The following is a 22,086-nucleotide window of genomic DNA, read 5'->3' as shown; positions in this document are numbered from 1 at the left end:
GTGACCTTGAGACGAAAATGAAAAATCGAGCTCCGTGGGGCTATGCAGGTGCCATTGGGCGAACCAAATACCGAAACCCCTGTCAGATTCGACAAACCCCTGAGGAGAAGATGCAAATTGAAATCGGCTACGCCCTAAAAACACAGGTTTTTTGGGCGTGGCTTTGCCCATAATGGGCGCACCACGCCCATTCTCAGGAAAACACAACTAGATCATGATATAAACCTCCCACCAAAATTTTATCAGGATCGGATCAAAACTCACGGAGCTATGCTCGGGACAGACAGACAGACAAGCCGGTAGGCGGACATGGGTAGTCGACTACCCAATAGAACCTGACGCGATGGGCCCGTTCGATGGGGAATGACCTGAGGATTAAGCACAAGAAAATTCATGATTCTAGCTTCAAGGGTTAATGCTGCAGATTGTTTTTTTGTTAAAATACCCCCACATTGAGGTTTTTCAGCTGTTGCTGGGCAACGGAGGCATCCATAGCAACGGTTCATTCTCACACATAACTAGGACATACCATGAACCTACCATACCAGTTTCATGTATATCTGACTCATAGTCTCTGAGATATAACGAACTTCGTTTTTTTATTGTTTTCGACCAGGGTTCATTCAAAGTCTATCTTCTCCGACAGTTTTCATAGAATCCGGCTGGAAATTTTTGACAATATGGCTGAATGTACTGCCCACAGTCGCTCATGGCCCGATTTTTGATTTTCAAAAAAATTAATTTTTTATGATTTTTCAAAAAATTCAAAGTCCCATTGTGAGGCAACGGTGGTGTACATAGCAACGGTTCTCATTTGCACACAACTCGGTCATGGTATGAACCTTCCAACCAAGTTTCATCGAAATCGCCATTGTATTAACGGAGCACTGGACCGAACAGACAGACAGACAGACAGACAGACAAACATATCGACGGAAAAACTGATAATAAGGATAGAACAAATTAAAAAAAAAAAAATTAAAATTTTTTTTTTTTCGACTGGATCGACTACCCAACAAACAAGTCGGTAGGCGGACATGGGGAGTCGACTACCCAATGGAACCTGATGTGATGGGCCCGTTCGATGGGGAATGACCTGAGGATTAAGCACAAGAAAATTCATGATTCCAGCTTCAAGGGTTAATGCTGCAGATTGTTTTTTCGTTAAAATACCCCCACATTTCGAGGTTTTTCGGCCGTTGCTAGGCAACAGAGGGGCCCATAGCAACGGTTCTTTCGTACACATAACTAGGACATACCATGAACCTACCATACCAGTTTCATGTATATCTGACTCATAGTCTCTGAGACTGTTTCTCAACCGGGGTTCCGCAAGAGGTCGCTAGGGGTTCCGCGAGAAGCAGTAATAAATAGGCTATTGTATTTTTTAGTAGTTTTTGTTTGATTTAATATTCATAATTTTACGATACACGTATGGCATATTGTTGGAAACTCCTTGGTTATTATAATAGAGGCTTCAACCTCTTATATTATTTACAATTATAACAACCATAGTGAATGTATTTAACGATGTCTATATGGCGCCAGTGTGAAACCGCCCTCACTGGTTAGTGGACGTCCTGTACGCGGCGGATTCTTGTATCATTGAGTGACTGACTCAAGTACGGGACGCATGCACGGTGTCCATCTATCTTCTCTGTGCTTCCTAGCGCGAAGTCTCTCTCTCAAGGTTAGTTTTTCTGTTTACCTTTATTGCTTCAGCTTTATTTGTTTAAGTTTTGTTGATCAAGTTACATGGTGTTTTTTTGTTAATTTAAAAAATATATATATATTTTTTGTGAATTAAAACCTCGGTGTGAGGTCTCATAAACGAGCAGTATGTTTTCTTTTTTCATTGCCAATAAATTTGACAAAAAGGGGGTCATTTTTTCCTTAAACCAGGTATCTGAAAAAATATATTATGTTCACCACGTGAACTACGATAAAAATATAAAAGAGCTAGATATTAATAATGGAATATAATAATTTTTATGCAGGGGTTCCCTGAGACATTAAAACTATTTCAAGGGTTCCACAAGGGTAAAAAGGTTGAGAAACGCTGCTCTGAGATGCAACGAACTTCGTTTTTTTATTGTTTTCGACCAGGGTTCATTCAGTCTATCTTCTCCGGCAGTTTTCATAGGATCCGGCTGGAAATTTTTGACAATATGGCTGAATGTACTGCCCACAGTCGCTCGTGGCTCGATTTTTGATAAAATACATTTTTTATGATTTTTCAAAAAATTCAAAGTCCCGTTGCAAGGCAACGGTGGTGTCCATAGCAACGGTTCTCATTTGCACACAACTAGGTCATGGTATGAACCTACCAACCAAGTTTCATCGAAATTGCCATTGTATTTACGGAGCACTGGACCGAACAGAGAGACAGACAGACAGACAGACAGACAAGCATATCGACGGAAAAACTGCTAATAAGGGTAGAACAAATTTCAAAAAAAATTTTTGGAAAAAAAAATTTTATCGACGAGATCGACCACCCAACAGACACACACCAATAACGAATTTAGTAGTCACTTATTTTTTCGTGAAAACATTTTTCCATGAACCAATATGGAAGAGCTTGAAGCCAAAATAGATAGGGAGGAGTGTGATATAGCTATGGTAAGACATATTCCTGGTGTTGGCGTAATGGTTAGGGTGGTGGGCTTGGGATCGAGGATCCTGAGTTCAAATCCCACTCACTGTTGAATTAATACTTGGTGGGGTTGGCTCTGCCTGTCATCCTTCTGAGGTTGGTGAAATGAGTGCCAGCTTGCTGGTATCCTGTGTCAGAGTGGTGACCCATCCTGGATTGTGCCCAATAGCCAAGGAGACTGCTTACACAGCACCAACACTCTGTACAGAGTATGTTCCCAATGGATGGAAGTGAGACATGGTTTAATAAGGAGTCACTGGAGGACAGGATTAGAAGGCTACAAGGTGTATCGGTGTGATAGGAAGGAGAGAATAAGAGGAGGAGTAGCAATCTTGGTAAAAGACAGCATTGCATCAAGAGGAAGAGGTGATATTAAGGAGGGAATTAATGTTGACGATTCTGTATAGGTAGAGATTAGAGATTGTAAAAACAGTAAGATACTTGTGAGATGTTTTTATAAGGCTCTGGGTGTGAAGGAAGAGGAGGAAGGAGGAGTGCATGAATAATTCAAAAGTGCATGTGGTAAGGGAAGAGTATTGATTGGTTTTGGGGGATTATAACTTGCCAGGGATAGATTGTATCCAGGAACAGGGAAAGTGCAGAGCAGATGAGGATTTCCGAGTTTTAGTTAAGGATTGCTTTTTAACCGAGTTTGTAGCTAAGCCCACGAGGGGGAGTGCAGTGTTAAACCTCCTTTTCAGTAACGATCCCAATATGATGGAGGAGGTGGAGGTCTGGAAGCATTTAGGATCAAGTGACCATAACATTGTGTATGCAAAGATTCTGTTAAGGGTTTGAGTTCAGGATAGTAGAGTAAGGATATTAAATTTCAGGAAGGCAAACCTCGAGGGTATGAGGAGAGAACTGGGTGATGTACAATGGGAGAAGCTAACAACAGAACAATCAGCATCAGAGAAATGGGAAACCTTCAAGGAGCAAATGTGTAGAGTGCAGAGCAAGTCCATTCAAATGAGGTGTAAAACTAGAAACAGAAAGAGACCAGAGTGGTTTAGCTGTGAGATAAGGAAAGCTATTAAGGAGAAGCAGAAGGCATTCATTAGGTTTAAAATAATAGGACTGGAGTTAGATTTATATCACTCTTGAAGTAAACAGAGGCAAGATAAGAAAATAACTCGGCAAGCCAAAAGAGAGTATGAGAAGGACATGGCTAAGAATATTAAACATAATAGCAAGGCTTTCTTTAAGTATATCAGGGGAAAATAACAGGTTAAGACCAGTGTGGGCCCATTGAGGAATAGCAGCGGGAGAGTGGTTAGTGATGAAAGTGAGATGACAGGCTTATTAAACAGGTATTTTGCTTCAACTTTGACAAAAGAACAATCAGGAGAATTTCCAACAACTGAGAGTATTTATCAAGGAGGTGAAGAAAGGGCTTTTACAGAATATCCAGGTTGGAGTGGAGGAAGTAAAACAGCTGGGCCTTGGATACAATAGGCAGAGAGTTTGGAGAGCAAGGCAGGATGTTAGACTGTATCAAAAGCACAAGATATGTCCAGAGAGCCAGCCCTGATCTCATTTCTGATATTGAGTGCCTCAATCCATTGTTGGATGAGTAGAAACAGTATGTCCATGGTAGAGTGGCCTGGCTTGAAACAAAATTGGTGATCTGACATGAGATCGTTTGAGAAAAGGAAGGATTGCACATCAACTGCAATGATAAATCCTCTTACTTTGCTGATGATTGGAAGTAAGCGGATTGGACTGCAGTTAAGGGGATCAGTTTTTGCACCTTTTTGTGCAATGCAGTGATGTTGGTGGATGTCCAGCATTTTCTTGCCATGTGGTAATTATAACTATCAAATTTGGTGAATTTCTGCCCAACCATTTCAGAGGAGATAGCAAGTTGGACGGAAAAACAGAAAGACCGATTACAATACCACCCCACCCCCGTCCCCCCCCCCAAAAAAGCATGGGGATAAAAATTAGCGGCACATGACTACAAGAGAACAGCCAGCTCATTGTTCATTTCTCAGGAGAGCATGCCACACGATGCTGTACACCCTGATAGCACCAGAGCAGCAGTTTTACTGACATTCATCTCAGACACCAGTGAGTGAAGCAACAACCAGACAGCTTAAAGAAGCAAACTTGTACCCTAAGTGACGTTAGACCAGGAAAACAAAGCGGTAAGTATAATGCTTTACAATGGTTCCCAAAAAAGCAGTGTGAAAAAAAAAATAAAAAAGGAAAGCACGAGGGAAAATGTAAAGCAAAGATTCAACAAACCAGTAAGATATCGTTGCTACTTGGAGTCTGAGCCTTGCCAACACTTCCACATGTGCCATTCTGAAGCTTCCAAGGCCAGGAAGCTACAGTGTCACAATCTGCTAAAGGTTAAACAACAGAGCATCCATGATCAGTTGATGGAAAAATATAAAAGCATGTGAACCACAATAGATTTTTTAAAATAAAAGTTAAAGGTGACAAGAAAACACTAAATATTCTCTGGAAAGCAGCAGCAAGAGGCCACCGAGATATATTATATACGCCATTGGGAGGAGGTTTCAGATTGAGTGACAGTCTGAGAGAGAAAGACAGAGGGTGTTAGAGAGAGAGACAGACATAGAGAGACAGACAGAGAGAGTGAGGGGTTGGAATGAGAGAGAAGGGAGAGAGAGAGAGAGAGACAAGAGAGAGAGAGAGAGAGAGACAAGAGAGAGAGAGAGGGAGAGAGACAAGAGAGAGAAGAGAGAGAGAGAGACAAGAGAGAAAGAGAGAGAGACAAGAGAGAGAGAGAGAGAGACAAGAGAGAGAGAGACAGAGACAAGAGAGAGAGAGACAGAGACAAGAGAGAGAGAGACAGAGACAAGAGAGAGAGAGACAGAGACAAGAGAGAGAGAGACAGAGACAGAGACAGAGACAGAGACAGAGACAGAGACAGAGACAGAGACAGAGACAGAGACAGAGACAGAGACAGAGACAGAGACAGAGACAGAGACAGAGAGAGAGAGAGAGAGAGAGAGAGAGAGAGAGAGAGAGACAGACAAGAGAGACAAGAGAGACAAGAGAGAGAGAGACAAGAGACAGACAAGAGAGACAAGAGACAGACAAGAGAGAGAGACAAGAGAGAGAGAGAGAGACAAGAGAGAGAGAGAGAGACAAAAGAGAGAGAGAGACAAGAGAGAGAGAGAGAGAGACAAGAGAGAGAGAGAGAGAGACAAGAGAGAGAGAGAGAGACAAGAGAGAGAGAGACAGACAAGAGAGAGACAGACAAGAGAGAGACAGACAAGAGAGAGACAGACAAGAGAGAGACAGACAAGAGAGAGACAGACAAGAGAGAGACAGACAAGAGAGAGACAGACAAGAGAGAGACAGACAAGAGAGAGACAGACAAGAGAGAGACAGACAAGAGAGAGACAGACAAGAGAGAGACAGACAAGAGAGAGACAGAGACAGAGACAGACAGAGAGAGAGAGAGAGAGAGACAGGCAGAGACACAGGCAGAGACAGACAGAGAAAGACAGAGATTGAGGGTGGGAATAGAGGGGAGGAAGGTGAGAGGTGGGAGAGAGGGAGGCACAGGAAGGGAGGGAGATAGTGAGATCGAGATAGACAGACTGACTGTATTATACCCTTTCATTGAAGAAGTTGTACAAAGAAACTGTAAAAAGCCAAGGCATGAAAACAATGAGGAGAATGGAGCAAATGATGTTGAAAGAAACAAAAAAGGTAAACATAGTCAATACACTCAAAGATGAGGAAACCATCAGTAACTAAACAATAACCATTCCATTCACACCGTGATGTGCATGGGGCTGCCGAGGCAGTTTAATTGGCTAAGGAGTACAGTCCTGGATGGGTCGCCACTCCGACGCAGGATACTTGAGGGCTTTTACACCCCAGTAAGCTGGTACTAGTTTTGCCAACATCGGAAGGATGACAAGCTGAGTCAACCCACCTGACGTTATTTCAAGGTTGAAACAGGGACTCAAGCTCAGGACCCCAAGCTGCAATTCACCATTCTACTTCGAGCCCCACGTGGAGTCAGCCATTACCCTGAGTGGTGTGTGACGATCAACCGCTCTACAAGCACTACAATTACAACCACCTTTCACAGAGAACCTACCCGTGTGGGCGTCCTGCTCTATGACCATCATAACTGCCCTCACCCAGTCATTAAACCACGACGAAACCTCAAGGGACGAGGAGGGGACGCGGGAAGGGTGATCCAAGGACTTGACATGGGCCTGAACGTGCGTTACGCCTCGTGGAGGGGTACATGGGTAGCGGGAGAAGTCCGCGACAACTCTACGTTGAAATAATGATCAGCACAAATGCAGGGCCGCGGTGTGCACGAGGGGATCGTGGCCCCACGTAAAGTGAGGAGCAACGACTGAGGTTGGCAAGCTACTGAGCCGGTTTCCGCTTCCGGAGCCTGGCGGGGGGTGGTTCAGGCCACTGTGGCCCAAAAGAGGAGCAGGATTTGGACCACAGCACATCGCTATCCAGTCCTCACCCCACCCTTCCCCCGGGAATCATAAAAGGAGCAGAGCGGAGCAGTTTCCTTCAGCTTCATTTTTTAGCCTCGACTCCTTCCACCTCGCCTCTGTCTTCGCTCGGACTCTCTTGCACTTCACCTCGTCCTGGCCCTCCGGACGTCATCCTGCTCGCAGGTACGAGAATGTCTCAAAACCCCCCTCCCCCTCCCCTCCCCCCTTGCCATCGTCGCGCCGCTGCTGTTGCTGCCATCAAACCGTGGAGCCAGACAGGTATAGCAGGCAGTTCACGGACGGATAAGTGTGAAGCGCAATGTGATGCAAGTCCCTGTGATAGAGCGGGAAGGGGGAATAGCACGCAACTACCACGAGGTGGGAACACACAGGTGGAGCGTCCCACAGAGGTACACCATTCACACTTACAGACATATACATGGTTTGGATAAGGACTTTGCTCCTCACGCATCTGGCTCTGGGGTTGTTACTTACGAAATCTAAAGATTTCGTAAGTATATTGATGACTTCCGTTTCTGTTTGTTTGTTTGTTACGAAATCTAAGGATTTCGTAAGTATATTGATGCCTTCCGTTTCTGTTTGTTTGTTTGTTTGTTTGTAGGCACGATAACTTGAGAACGGAAGAAGCTACCAATGTCAAATTACACCACGTGATTCAGGAGGCTGATGGCTAGTGCTGATTAGATTTTGGTCAAAATCGGTCAAAGGTCAAGGTCACAGTGAGGTCAAACATTCGATTTTTGATGGTTTGGTACAGAATCATCGTAGAAACTTCTGGTTTGCGTCGCTACCTTCTCCAGAGACAGCTTTTATTAGACAAGGTCAGAGGTAAAGTTGACGATTTCGTAAGTACCAGTCTATGACTGCTTGTTTGTTTGTAGGCACGATAACTCGAGAACGGAAGAAGCTTCCAATGTCAAATTACACCACGTGATTCAGGAGGGTGGTGGCTAGTGCTGATTAGATTTTGGTCAAAATCGGTCAAAGGTCAAGGTCACGGTGAAGTCAAATATTCGATTTTTGATGGTTTGGTTCAGATAACTCGAGAAAGGAAGAAGCGACCAATGTCAAATTACACAATGCGATTCAGGAGGGTGATGGCTAGTGCTGATTAGATTTTGGTCAAAATCAGTCAAAGGTCAAGGTCACAGTGAGGTCAAACATCCAAAACATTCGATTTTTGATGGTTTGATACATAATCATCGAAGAAAATTCTGGTTTGCATCGCTACCTTCTCGAGAGACAGCTTTTATTAGACAAGGTCAGAGGTCAAGTTGACGATTTCGTAAGTACCAGTCTATGACTGCTTGTTTGTTTGTTTGTATGTTTGTTTGTGTTTGTTTGTTTGTAGGCACGATAACTCGAGAACGGAAGAAGCTACCAATGTCAAATTGCACCACGTGATTCAGGAGGGTGATGGCTAGTGCTGATTAGATTTTGGTCAAAATCGGTCAAAGGTCAAGGTCACAGTGAGGTCAAACATCCAAAAAATGATAACTCGAGAATGGAAGAAGCTACCAATGTCAAATTACACCATGTGATTCAGGAGGGTGGTGGCTAGCGCTGATTAGATTTTGGTCAAAATCAGTCAAAGGTCAAGGTCACAGTGAGGTCAAACATCCAAAACATTCGATTTTTGATGGTTTGGTACAGAATCATCGTAGAAACTTTTGGTTTGTGTCGCTACCTTCTCGAGAGACAGCTTTTATTAGACAAGGTCAGAGGTCAAGTTGACGATTTCGTAAGTACCAGTCTATGACTGCTTGTTTGTTTTTTCCTTTCATATCTATCTCTATATATGTCTGTCTCTGTCTCTCTCATGAAGGAACAAATATACTGAAGCGCATTCACACTTTCCTCTCGCACAACACCATACCCCTCACGTTGCAATAAATCACATCTCCCACTCCCACACTTTATACATCAGTATTTCTCCTACCTACCCCTCCCTAATCATTCTGGGTCACGTTCGTCAACACAGACAGAGAGAGAGAGAGAGAGAGAGAGAGAGAGAGAGAGAGAGAGAGAGAGAGAGAGAGAGAGAGAGAGAGAGAGAGAGAGAGAGAGAGAGAGAGAGAGAGAGAGAGAGAGAGAGAGAGAGAGAGAGAGAGAGAGAGAGAGAGAGAGAGAGAGAGAGAGAGAGAGAGAGAGAGAGAGAGAGAGAGAGAGAGAGAGAGAGAGAGAGAGAGAGAGAGAGAGAGAGAGAGAGAGAGAGAGAGAGAGAGAGAGAGAGAGAGAGAGAGAGAGAGAGAGAGAGAGAGAGAGAGAGAGAGAGAGAGAGAGAGAGAGAGAGAGAGAGAGAGAGAGAGAGAGAGAGAGAGAGAGAGAGACAGACAGATAGATATGGTGCCTCTCCCAGCGTAAATCAAGGGAAACCTATTTTATGAAGCTCTCGATGAACAATGCTTGTGCTCACGTTGCTTCCAGAGTCAGTTAGGAACTCGGTTGTGAGTGTTGCAATCGACGACAGACGATTCTTCTGCACTATGGGCTTCAGCACTCGGCGGTCCCGCTCTGTGAGCTTGTGTGGGCTACCACTTTGCGTCTGAGCTGTTGTTGCTCCAAAATGTTTCAACTTCACAATAACAGCACTTACCGTTGACCGTGCAGCTCTATCAGGGCAGAAATTTGACGAACTGACTTGTTGGAAAGGTGGCATCGCGTGACTGCGCCACATTGAAAGTCATACTTCAGTACGGCCCATTCCACTGCCAATGTTTGTCTATGGAGATTGCATGGCTGTGTGCTTCAGTTTCGATACGTCAGCAATGGGTGTGGCTGAAATAGCTGACTCCCCTAATTAGAAGGGGTGTCCGAATACCTTTGGCCAAGTAGTATACATATGTATATCCATAAGTGTTAAGATATTTAAGTTGGAGGGGTTTTAACGGGCTACCGCCGCCTTACTGGTATAAAACAGAAAATCACAGCCTTGGTATTGAAATGAAAAACATAATGAATGTGAAGAATATCAAATAAGCCTGAATGAAGAAATAACTAAAACAAAAGTAGATAATACAAATAAGTTAGAAGATGTGAAGAAAACTGATAATTTAATCCACTACAATCTCAAAATGATATGCCCAGACAAAAGCATGAAGAGAGGTTTGTCATTTCATCTTTGCTCAACAATGATACTTAAACCAAGAAATGGTACACTCAATGGTGATGAATTACATCAACAAATATTTGTTGGTTCGCTGTTTGAGTATATTGTTGTGGTTACCAGATTCGCAAACCACCATTCAGGTCCCTTAGGTGAGGTATCTCGGTAAGTGCATGTGTAGTTAGGCCCAAACCCGTTGTCTAGTGGGAATACATGTCATTTATACGTGCTGCGACTCTTCAGGATAGCCGTTTTTCTTTTACTATCTTTATTTTGGACCAACCGCCATGATCACAACCACAACAACGACCACCAACCACAACGCCGCTTCACCACCACAGTGTTGCGGTCTTCGCGCCCGCCGGCGTGCTGACGGCCACGTAACTCGAATCGCGGCACGTCGCCCACCGGACGGACAATCCAGTCGTGACCCTCTCGGACTAACGCCGGGAACCAGTCACGGGTGGACCTTTCGGTCTCACCGCGATCGAGCCAATCAGCCCCCGCGTGGGATAGGGTTGCTCGCCAAATTCGAACTACCTAAGTACCCACGCGGAGGGTAGACCGGGCGATCGCACCTCGCCGCAGGTCGACTTCGGACACGGGCCACTTAAGCGACCCGTTCCGTACTATCAGAATAACCGAGCGGTGTTATCGTCGACCTCGACGGTTCGATTAATTATCGGGCGTATTCAGCCCACTACCAACCCTTTACGTGAAGCAAGATGGGGATTCAATGGAGGAAAAGACGAAGCGAAGCGGGAAACAGTTCAACAATAAAGCACATTTATTCTCGGCACACGGGAAGCACACAAATACAATTCCACCAAATGCACACAAAAAAAAAGAAAACACAATTCCATTTACACAAAAAGCAAACATAAAAGTGAAAACACAGTGCAGAGCTAATTCCGACTACCGAGCACACGGCAACACTTACACAATTCTACTTCACAGACGGCGCCGACAACACATACCCAAAACCAAGGAAAAGAAATACCCTCAAGAATGAGGTAGGCCTGGGGCCGAGACCTGGTCGGGCCTACCCGTCTGGTGATGAGACGCGGAGCGGCGATGGCCCCGCAACCCGCGGGCCTCGTGGACAGTGCCTGGCAGGGGGTGGGAACGGGGCCCCCTTGGTCGCACTATCTCAGCGCGGGGGGAAACAGGAGGGGGTTGCTGATGCTCGGGGTATAGAGGATCTTTATTATGTGCGCGACGAGCGTCTCCACCTCGGCCAGGTCGCGCTGCCGGCCTCCCAGGGGTGCAGCTCCCTGCACGACGCGAGCACCCCCTCGTCCGCCCTCGCCGCCTCTCCACAGCTCGTCCCCTCCGTTCCGACTTCAACGCACACGACGAGCAGCTCCACCGCCCGCGAAGTCTTGACTCTCTGTTCCGACTCCTTCGCCTCGTTCCGACCTTTACTACCCCTTTCTTCCTCGTTCCGACCCCTCGTTCTCGTTCTGCTGACTCTTTCGCTCCGACTTTTACGACTCCTTTGACTGACGAACACCGTCCTTTTATCCCCCCCGTAACTTCGCCTTTGACCCCCTCCCTTTGACCTTTCACCTCGCTCCCCATTGGCCCGACAAAAAGTGGGCGTGAAGGCTTTTTGATCCACAAATTTGCATATATCGATCGCCCTGGGGGCGGGGCCAATTCGCCCCTCGCTCACCGATTGGACGGCAAAAAGTGGGCGTGTGTCGTTTTGGATCCGTTTTTGAAGCACAAAATCCGTGATTTTGTACACGCTGTTCAACGTGCGCCCTACACGAGTCCAGCATCGGTGCCCACGAGTGGCGCGAGATGACGGTGATGCGATGGTGGCGAGTTGTGACGGTAAAGGTCATGGCGGTTGTGGTGAAGCGGCGTTGTGGTTGGTGGTCGTTGTTGTGGTTGTGATCATGGCGGTTGGTCCAAAATAAAGATAGTAAAAGAAAAACGGCTATCCTGAAGAGTCGCAGCACGTATAAATGACATGTATTCCCACTAGACAACGGGTTTGGGCCTAACTACACATGCACTTACCGAGATACCTCACCTAAGGGACCTGAATGGTGGTTTGCGAATCTGGTAACCACAACAATATATATATATGTGAATAAGATGAAAAAAAACATCCCCTCCCCCTCCTTATATGCATCCCAGAACCCCCATTTCCCGAATACTAATAATGACAGAATGTGAGGTATGTAGAGCCTTGAAAGAGCTGGCAAATGAAAAAGTACCAGGTGCCAATGAAATTCCAATATAATTCTTTAAGGTATTTGGGGAAGAGGCAATCAAAATTTTAACAGCTATGTATCCACAGATCTGGAGCAGGATTGTATGGTCCAAAAGGTGGAAGCGATCAGTCGATATACCATTAACAAAGAAAGGGGATGCAAGAGAATGTTCAAATAACCGAACCATTGCCTTGATTTCACATGCCAGCAAGATATTAATTTGGTTGTGGGGGTTGATGGAAGAATTTGAGAGGGAATAGCATTGTGTAGAGTTAAGTTGCCTGGTCCGTGGACGAATAGAAAGCATCTCAATGCAAGTGGGGAATCTGTAAACTTAAGTGTTACATGTCACCACACGAGGGATGGTGCGATGTTAAGGCTCAGTCACACCTTGACGTTTTAGCCAGCTTATGCCGATTTTTTGGAAAATGTCTAAAACGCTGGTACACGTCAAATACGTTATGGGTAAGTTTTAATAACATTGAGAGCACGCTGAAAAACACTGCCATACGTCGTACGCTGGCTTTAAACGTTGTACTTTTCGGTTGTCCTCAAATTTTAGCATGCTTGAAATTTTAAGACTTATGCCAGCGTATGACTCACACGTTCCGCATAACGCTGGCCATTAGTTGTAGGCACGTCACGCGATCGTTGACACACGTCGACACACGTTACTTGTGAGTTACTCATAAGTCGAAACACGTCGAGGTAATGTTTAGCGTCAGTGTTCCAGACTCCCTGGTTTTTTTTTTTTTGTTTTTTATCTTGCCAAAACGAAGTTTTTGCAAGATATGTTAGTCAGCTTGTATGTTTTTTTTTGTTTGTTTTTTTGTTTGTCTGTAATCGCGTATAAAAAATTCTGCAGAGCACAGTTATCATTGGAAATTTTTGTAACTTCGCATATCAGAGGCCTATAGAGGTCCCTTTCAGTGCACAAAATTTGAAGGTCAAGGTCACTTTGTCGCAAATCAGGGGAGTCGACGAAACCCTTATTTTTTGAGTAATTTTGATCGGATCATCTTCAAACTTCATGGGAATATAGTTCATGGTCTGGCGCCCAGCTGATTAATTTTTGGTGGCGATTGGCCTTGACCTTCATGGTTAGCGCCTAAGGTCAAACATATTTGACCCCAAGGTAAAATTTTCAAGTTTTAGGAACCATATTGTGTAGTACCTCAAATTGAACACATCGAAGAGTGCTTTCTAGATATGTCAAGCTTGAGACATTATGACATCATTTGGTGACGTTATGAGGCAAAAGCATATTTTTCATGGTTACTCTGAAGAACGATTCTCATCGGAATCTCTCGTAGGCAGATATTCCTCAAGGCGTCGCTCCTGGTGGATAGCAGCTCTGTTCACCTCAGTGTGACCTTAAAGAAGTCACACATGGTCACCTTTTGGCAAGATACGGGTCACCCTGCGGGTGACATTGGTTTTTTTTTTTTTTTTTCTTCTTTCCTTCGGTATGATGGTGATTTTGACACTTTGATTTCTAGTGCGGTTATAATATAATATAATTAATAGGCTGCCGCTCAACGATTTAAATCATAACCGCACTGTGCACTGAACACCGTCATAACGAAGGAAAAAAAAAACTGGAAGTCTGGAAAACTGACGCTAACCATTACCTTGACGTGTTTCGACTTATGAGCACCTTACAAGTAACGTGTGTCGATGTGTGTCAACGATCGCATATCGTGTGTACAACTTATTCCCATCGCATGCGGAGCGTATGTCATACGGCAACTACGTTGTAAAATTTTCAACATGTTCAAAATTACAAGACGGACTCCACTTACTACGACGTATGATAGCGTACTTTAGCGTTCTATTCACGCATACCAAACTTACCCATACTGTGTTCGACGTGCGCCAGCGTTTTAGACGCATTTTTCAGAGGTCGGCATACGCTGGCAAGATCGCCAAGGTGTGAATGCGATGTTGACACTTCCATTTCTGCGGCGGTTATGATTTGAATCGTTGTGCGGCAGCCTTTTCATAACCTACGCCACGTCATCGTCGGCGATGCGTGCAGCGCGCTATGCATAAGTTAGACTATCGTTGGGCATAGGTTGTGAAGGCCAACAGGTTCAGCATTCGTTGGTATAAGTTATCTATAACACAACGAAACGTTCTGTGTCCGTTACTAATACGTTATGCATAAGACCAAGTCGTTATGAATACGTCCGAATCTTTAAAAAAAAAAAAAACATCAAAAGTTCAACTGAAGCCAGCGTTTTACATACATTTTAATACGTTGCCATTGCTGGCTAAAACGTCAAGGTGTGACTGAGCCTTTAATGAGCCTCGGGAGTAAGAATAAGCTCCCCAGTATGTGATTTCCCTCTGTGATTTTTCCCTATGTTTTTATATTTCAAGATCAGCAATAAAGGTGGGGAATGCGTCCCTGAAACCACAACAACCGGCAGAAAGCCCCGCCTTCAAAGGTTGACAAGCGAAGTCATGCCCCCGAAAGACGATTGATGGATGTGACGTCAGAAGCTAGCTGAGCAGGAGAAGCCCCGCCTTCCTGGGTTACATGGGAGCGGGCCACACCCTGGAGGGAGAGGATAAAATAAGACAGAGAGAAGTGGAGTGATGAAAGGCAACATGCGCATTGTGGAAGGCTTCCAACTGCATAGGATGAGAGATTGGCAGAGCGCACACATGAGGACAGTGTGAAGAACGCACGAGGCAGGTGGCGCTTTTGAAGAGGATTGGAGTTGGCTTGCGCACTTTTGGAAAGAAGAAGGCTGGCACATTTTGTGAGGCATCGGACTCAGTTGGCTTGTGCATTTTTAGCCGTATTCAGAGTGGAGGCATGAGGTGCAGTCGTGAGAAACGGACTCCAAGCCTCGTGTATGTCACAACCTGTTACACTGGGGCTTTGAGCCTTTATGTGGAGTGCCGCTACGAAAGAAGGAGGGTTATTCTTTTTATTTTGTGTCCCCTTTGTATTTGAGTCTATGTGCGAGGCCTCGACTGTAGGATTTATTTATATCATATTATTATCATTTCCTTTTCAATTGTCGGCCTTTGTAAATATTTGTTTTATGTCCATTAAATGTGTTCATTTTGAAGAAACTGTATTCGTGTATTTGTAGTGGGTTCGAGGATAAACTCCCTGTGCATCCGTTTCATTCCCTGTGCTCCTCCACCCGTCCGTCATTGCCCTCCGCCATGTCCTTCGAGCACGTGTTGAAATCTCTGAGGATCAACGTGTCTGCCTCCTCTTAATAAGGAACCGCTCGGCCGTCCCGGGGGCTGTCGGTGTTAACCGCCCGGCACCACAAATTTGGTCGGCAGGGTTAACCTGAGCCGGCCACCCCCGCGATAATATTACCAAAGATCATTCTACACAGAGTAGAAGACCTCATTAAGCGAGAAATGCCCGTTGAGCAAGGAGGTGTCAGAAGAGGAAGCGGTACTCGAGGTCAAATCGTAAATATTATATCGAAGGAAGGTGTGTCTCAGTTTTATAGATTACATCAATGCCTTTGATTGTGTTGATCATGAATTGATGTGGATTATGCTGAGAGAAATGAGGGTGTCGGAGCACATGATAAGAAGCCTGTTCACGAAACAAGAAACTACAGTAAGAACAGTGTATGGGGAGACAGAATGGTTTGTAGAAAGGAATGTAGAATGTAATGTAGAAATGTAGAAAGGAAGTGGATTGACAGTTTTGAAATGTGAAAAATCCCATGGACTGCAAGAACAACAAATCAGTGCTTGAATAAATTAGATCACAAAGTACATTAAAAAGGTTGATGCTCAAACACAAACTGTCATACTTTGCCACATCATGGGTGCAGAAAATGAAAGTCTGGCAAAGTCAACCATGGTGGGTTGGGTTGAGGGAAGAGAAGAAGATGCAGACTGTGTACGTGCTGAATGTATGGGATAAAGGCTGCAACCGAAGAACTTTGGGAAACAGTGCAGGAGAGGGATGTTTAGAAAAATCTGAACATGAATGTCACTACAAGTCGTACACGACTTGACGGAACGAGATAACTATAAAAGTTGGAATCACGAATTGAAGACAACTACATGATGCTTAACCACTGCTGTGATCTGTGGAGTGTTTTCCTGCAGCAAAATATTATGCTATTTTTCAAAATGCTCTTCTTCCATGAAGATTGTTCTGTCCCTGTAGCCTAAATCGGCCTTACTGCAAGGTTCAATATACGTACAACAAACACGAGGCCCCACGAAAAGGGCAGCACTTACCTCATCCTACTCAATGGTACTGCGTATCACACAGCAATGATGGGGATTACCGATTGACATTTTTACGTACATCATGCACAATTGATTACTTATGGAATACTCGTTAAGTCAATAAAATTCATCATCAAGTGGAATGAGTAGCAATCTGAGTCTCAGCTATTAACACATCTGCCTTTCAAATGACCTGTCCTTGCAGATCTTTTGGACCATCTATATATTAGATAAACAACATATAACACAGAACAGTAATAAACCAGGACAAGAAGCGCAATTCGGTAATAACTGAAAAAAAGGGAAGGAGGACAGCAAAGATACATGTTTACGACTGACTAGGACACAAAACAACCAACCTCTATCCGAATTTCTGGAGGAGAAGCCACTTGTGGTTGAGATGTTATCATCTTCGCAAACATTGTGAGCTGAAGGGCCTTTCGCATTTTCACTTGGAGAAATTTCAATGGAGTTATTGCAAATTCGTTTTATTGAAGATTTATCGCATGGGTTGGATTGAGAAAAATTCTTCTTTTTGTAGCGTGTCCAGCTTGCAAGTGCATCATCATGCGATAGTGGAAGGATAACAGCAGAATCTTGCATCCCTGAGAATTAAAAGAACGACACATGCAAAATGGTTTGAAAACAGGGATGTCGTAAATAAAGGTATTCATTTTTTTTCTCCACCACCCCTCCAACAAGGTCAGAAACAGGGAACATTAAAATAAGTTCCATCTGAGCCACTGACTGTCTGCCCATGTACTTTTGTGTACGATATTGCCAAAAACGTAGAACTCTCATACTGCAGATATCTATTCCTCATGACATTATATCAACCTGATAAGATCACGGCTGTGATTGGCTAAATTATGTTGCCATGGCAACCGTCTCAGTGACTCGATTTGTATCACCGTTCAAGATTTAGCTTACATATGAGAGATAACTATTCCCAGCCACTGTGGTTGCACAAGTTAGTGCACTCTCAGCACCAGTCCCAAGCCCGGATAAATGGGGAGGGTTGCGTCAGGAAGGGCATCCGGCGTAAAACCTGTGCCAAATCAATATGCAGATCATAAACTGGATTTCCATACCGGATCGGTCAAGGCCCGGGTTACCAATGACCGCCACCGGTACTGTTAGCCAGCAGGGTACCGGTGGAAACTGTGTTACTGCTGGGTGAAGGAGGAGAAAGAGAGGGGGAAGGCGTGTCCAGAAGAAGTGGGAGAGGAGGAAGGGTAGAAGTGTGGAGGTGAGAGTTGGAACTTTGAATATTGGTACTATGACTGGCAAAGGGTGAGAGTTGGCTGATATGATGGAGAGGAGAAAGGTAGACATACTGTGTGTACAAGAGACCAAGTGGATGGGGTGTAAGGCCAGGAGCATCGGAGGTGGTTTCAAACTGTTCTACCACGGTGTGTATGGGAGAGAAATGGTGTAGGGGTAATTCTGAAGGAGCATTATGTTAAGAGTGTATTGGAGGTGAGGAGAGTGTCGGACCGAGTGATGAGTGTGAAGTTGTAAACTGAAGGGGTGATGATGAATATTATCAGTGCATATGCCCCGCAAGTGGGGTGTGAAATTGAGGAGAAAGAATATTTCTGGAGTGAGTTAGATGAAGTGGTGGAGAGTGTATCCAAGGAAGAGAGAGTGGTGATTGGAGCAGATTTCAATGGGAATGTTGGGGAAGGGGATAGAGATGATGAGGAGGTCAACGAGAGGAATGTGGAAGGGCAGATGGTGGTGGATTTTGCAAAAAGAATGGAAATGGCGATGGTAAATACGTATTTTAAGAACAAGGAGCACAGGGTGATGTGCAAGAGTGGAGGAAGCTGCACACAGGTGGACTACGTCTTCAGCAGGAGATGCAATCTGAAAGAGATTAGACACTGCAGGGTGGTGGCAGGGGAGAGTGTAGCTAGACAGCATCGGATGGTGTTTTGTAGGATGAATTTGGTGGTGAGGTTGAGGAAGACAGTGAGGGCTGAGCCAAGGACCAGATGGTGGAAGCTGAAGGAGGAAGACTGTTGCGTGAAATTCAGGGAGGAGGTGAGACAGGTGTTAGATGGTGGTAAAGAGGTATGGGACGATTGGGCAACTACTGCAGAAGTCATGAGGGAGATAGCTAGGAAGGTACTTGGTGTGACATCTGCACAGAGGAAGGAAGACAAGGAGACTTGGTGGTGGAACGAGGAAGTACAGGAAAGTATAAGGAAGAAGAGGTTGGCGAAAAAGAATTGGCGAAAAGTTGGCGAAAATCCATCTCCTCTCTCTCCCACTTGCCAACCATTGAGATTGGTTGGTGAAACGCCAGAGAGATGAAGAAAGTAGACAGGAGTACAAGAAGTAGCGGCGCAAGGCGAAGAGAAAGGTGGCGAAGGCCAAGGAAAAGGCATATGGAGAGCTGTATGAGAAGTTGGATACAAAGGAAGGGGAAAAGGATTTGTACCGATTGGCCAGACAGAGGGACCGAGCTGGGAAGAATGTGCTGCAGGTTAGGGTGATAAAGGATGCAGATGGAAATGTGCTGACAAGCGAGGAGAGTGTGTTGAGAAGGTGGATGGAGTACTTTGAGGAGCTGATGAATGAAGAAAATGAGAGAGAGAGAAGGTTGGAAGAGGTGGAGATAGTGAATCAGGAAGTGCGATGGATTAGTAAGGATGAAGGGAGGACTGCTATGAAGAGGATGAAGAGTGGAAAGGTGGTTGGCCCAGATGGTATACCAGTGGAGGCATGGAAGTGTTTAGGAGAGATGGCAGTGGAGTTTTTAACCAGATTGTTTGATAAAATTTTGGAAAGTGAGAGGATGCCGGAGGAGTGGAGATTAAATGTACTGGTACCGATTTTTAAGAATAAGGGTGATGTGCAGAGCTGTGATAATTACAGAGGTATAAAGTTGATAAGCCACACATTGAAGTTATGGGAAAGAGTAGTGGAAGTTAGGTTGAGAGGAGAGGTGATGATTTGTGAGCAGCAATATGGTTTTATGTCAGGAAAGAGTACTACAGATGCGATGTTTGCTCTCAGAGTGTTGATGGAGCAGTATAGGGAAGGCCAGAAGGAGTTGCATTGTGTGTTTGTGGATTGAGAGAAAGCTTATGATAGGGTGCCAAGAGAGGAGTTGTGGTATTGTATGAGGAAGTCGGGAGTGGTAGAGTCGGGAGTGGTAGAGAAGTATGTGAGGGTGGTGCAGGATATGTATGAGGACAGTGTGACAGCGGTGAGGTGTGTAGTAGGAATGACGGACCGGTTTAAGGTTGAGGTGGGATTGCATCAAGGATCGGCTTTGAGCCCTTTCCTGTTTGCAATGGTGATGGACAGATTGACGGACGAGATCAGACAGGAGTTTCCATAAACTATGATGTTCGCGGATGACATCATGATCTGTAGGGAGAGTAGGGAGCAGGCTGAGGCGAGCCTTGAGAGGTGGAGGTACGCACTGGAGAGAAGGGGAATGAACGTCAGTAGGAGTAAGACGGAGTACATGTGCATAAGTGAGGGAGGGTGGCGGAATGGTGCGGTTGCAAGTTGAGGTGGTGAAGGTGGATGGGTTTAAATACTTGGGATCAACTGTCCAAAGTAACAGAGAGTGTGGTGGAGAATTGAAGAAGAGTGCAGGCAGGATGGAGTGGGTGGAGAAGAGTTTCAGGAGTGATTTGTGATAGAAGGGTATCTGCAAGAGTGAAAGGGAAAGTATACAAGACGGTAGTGAGACCAGCTATGTTGTATGGTTTGGAGGCGGTAGCGCTGACAAAAAGACAGGAAGCGGAGCTGGAGGTGGCAGAGTTAAAGATGCTGCGATTCTCGTTGGGAGTGACGAGGATGGACAGGATTAGAAATGAGTATATTAGAGGGACAGCGCAGGTAGGACGGTTTGGAGACAAAGTGAGAGAGGCGAGATTGAGATGGTTTGGACATATGCACAAGAGGGATGCGGGGTATATTGGGAGAAGGATGCTGAGGATGGAGCTGCCAGGTAGGAGGAGAAGAGGAAGGCCAAAGAGGAGGTTTATGGATGTGGTGAGGGCGGACATGCGGGTGGTTGGTGTGACAATGGAAGATGTGGAGGACAGAGCAAAATGTAGACAGATGATCCACTGTGGCGACCCCTAACAGGAGCAGCCAAAAGAAGAAGAAGAAGATTAGAGATATCTATTCCTCATACCACCCAAAAGGTGGGGGACCGAGAGTATCAGCTCCATGTGTTTTCTATTTTAAGCAGAAAATTTAAAATCCCTCAAAGTTGCACAATACCTCTTCCATGATCCTTCCCTTTATCAAAAGGGTCAAATGCATGGGTGTTCGACATCATGCGGCTGGCAGCAGCGTTGCCCTTTTGCTCTGAAACTCCATGCACTGGTGTAGGGAACGCCACACACTCCACTGAGCGATGGGTCGTTTTCTCCTCCAATTTATTGGTGAACATTGTCTGCAGCCATGATGTAACCCCTCTCAGGTTTAGAGATACTCTACGCAGCAAACCCTGCAGTAACAAAGAAATATATATATTATGGCTCAACATCTGACATCAAACGAGAGAGAAATTTCAGACAAACACTATTTTTCGAAATGTCCTACTTATCAGGATGGATGCACAAAGTATAAAGCTTGAGTTTTCACTTACATTTTCACACATCTCATGTCACTCTCATGTACAAACGTATTGTTTGTTTTGGCTTTTAACATCTGTTACTTTCAACTTGTTGAGGTCCATTAAAATTTCAGTGAAAATTTTTTTTCTTCTTTTTACTTCGGTTAGGAGGATGTTTTGGCAGCGCAACCCTGCCTGGAATTAATTTGCTGTAAGGGCATTAAAAACTAGAATTCAAATAACACCTTACATCTCCACTGTCTTGAGAGAGAAAAAAAAAAGGACATAGGAAGGGTCTTTTAAACTCTTGCTTATTTTGTTTCCAAGCATGATCTACATTTCCTATGAGCTGCCATTTTGTCTGAATCTCGTTATTCCCCAATGGTGAGCACGCGGACGACAAATTTGATTGGTTGAGATGTTACCATAAAACGGCAGAGTATTTTTTTTAAGTACTGCGAAACTGGAGGGTTTTTTTTTTTTTTTTAGAAATGCCAACAAAGTGATTTGTACTCTGCAGTGTTTAAGCTTACAATTAAATTGAAATAAAATAAAAGGTTTGAAAGGCTGTAAAAAAAAAAAAATCTTTTTCTGGAAGTTCACAGCCATTGATGCAACGTCTTTTACACGGCCTAATTTAACACGTTAAATTAGTTGTTCGTATCCTTTATGCTATCACTAAAAACTGCAAGTTTCCTCTTTGGAATGATTTTCAATTTTGTTTGATTGCCAGACAGGCAAACAGAGTAGAACAATTACCTTACTGCTCTCTGCGCATGCACTATCAAGACAACATTCCATACAATTTGACAAAA

The 22,086-nt window shown here is 44.6% G+C and overlaps 1 protein-coding gene across 5 annotated transcripts in view; it reads right to left on the bottom strand.

The window, feature by feature from the left end:
• LOC147026419 (uncharacterized) overlaps positions 1-22,086 on the bottom strand; it is a 118,460-nt gene that overhangs the window by 94,418 nt on the left and 1,956 nt on the right. For 3 of the 5 annotated variants that reach the window (XM_085881831.1, XM_085881835.1, XM_085881833.1), the window contains exons 2-4: positions 20,935-21,163; positions 17,043-17,288; positions 4,904-5,004 (exon numbers count right to left, since the gene is read on the bottom strand). In XM_085881831.1, the coding sequence (XP_085737957.1) occupies positions 4,904-5,004; positions 17,043-17,288; positions 20,935-21,163 (576 nt within the window). Of the gene's footprint in view, positions 1-4,903; positions 5,005-17,042; positions 17,289-20,934; positions 21,164-22,086 lie in introns of those variants that run through there. The other 2 variants (XM_085881832.1, XM_085881836.1) reach the window with 2 other exon arrangements.

The sequence above is a fragment of the Eptatretus burgeri genome, chromosome 5, assembly GCF_056783735.1.
Source record: "Eptatretus burgeri isolate ZD-2024b chromosome 5, Ebu_testis_v1, whole genome shotgun sequence".
Taxonomy (NCBI): Eukaryota; Metazoa; Chordata; class Myxini; order Myxiniformes; family Myxinidae; genus Eptatretus; species Eptatretus burgeri.
This window is presented reverse-complemented; position numbering and strand designations above follow the sequence as displayed.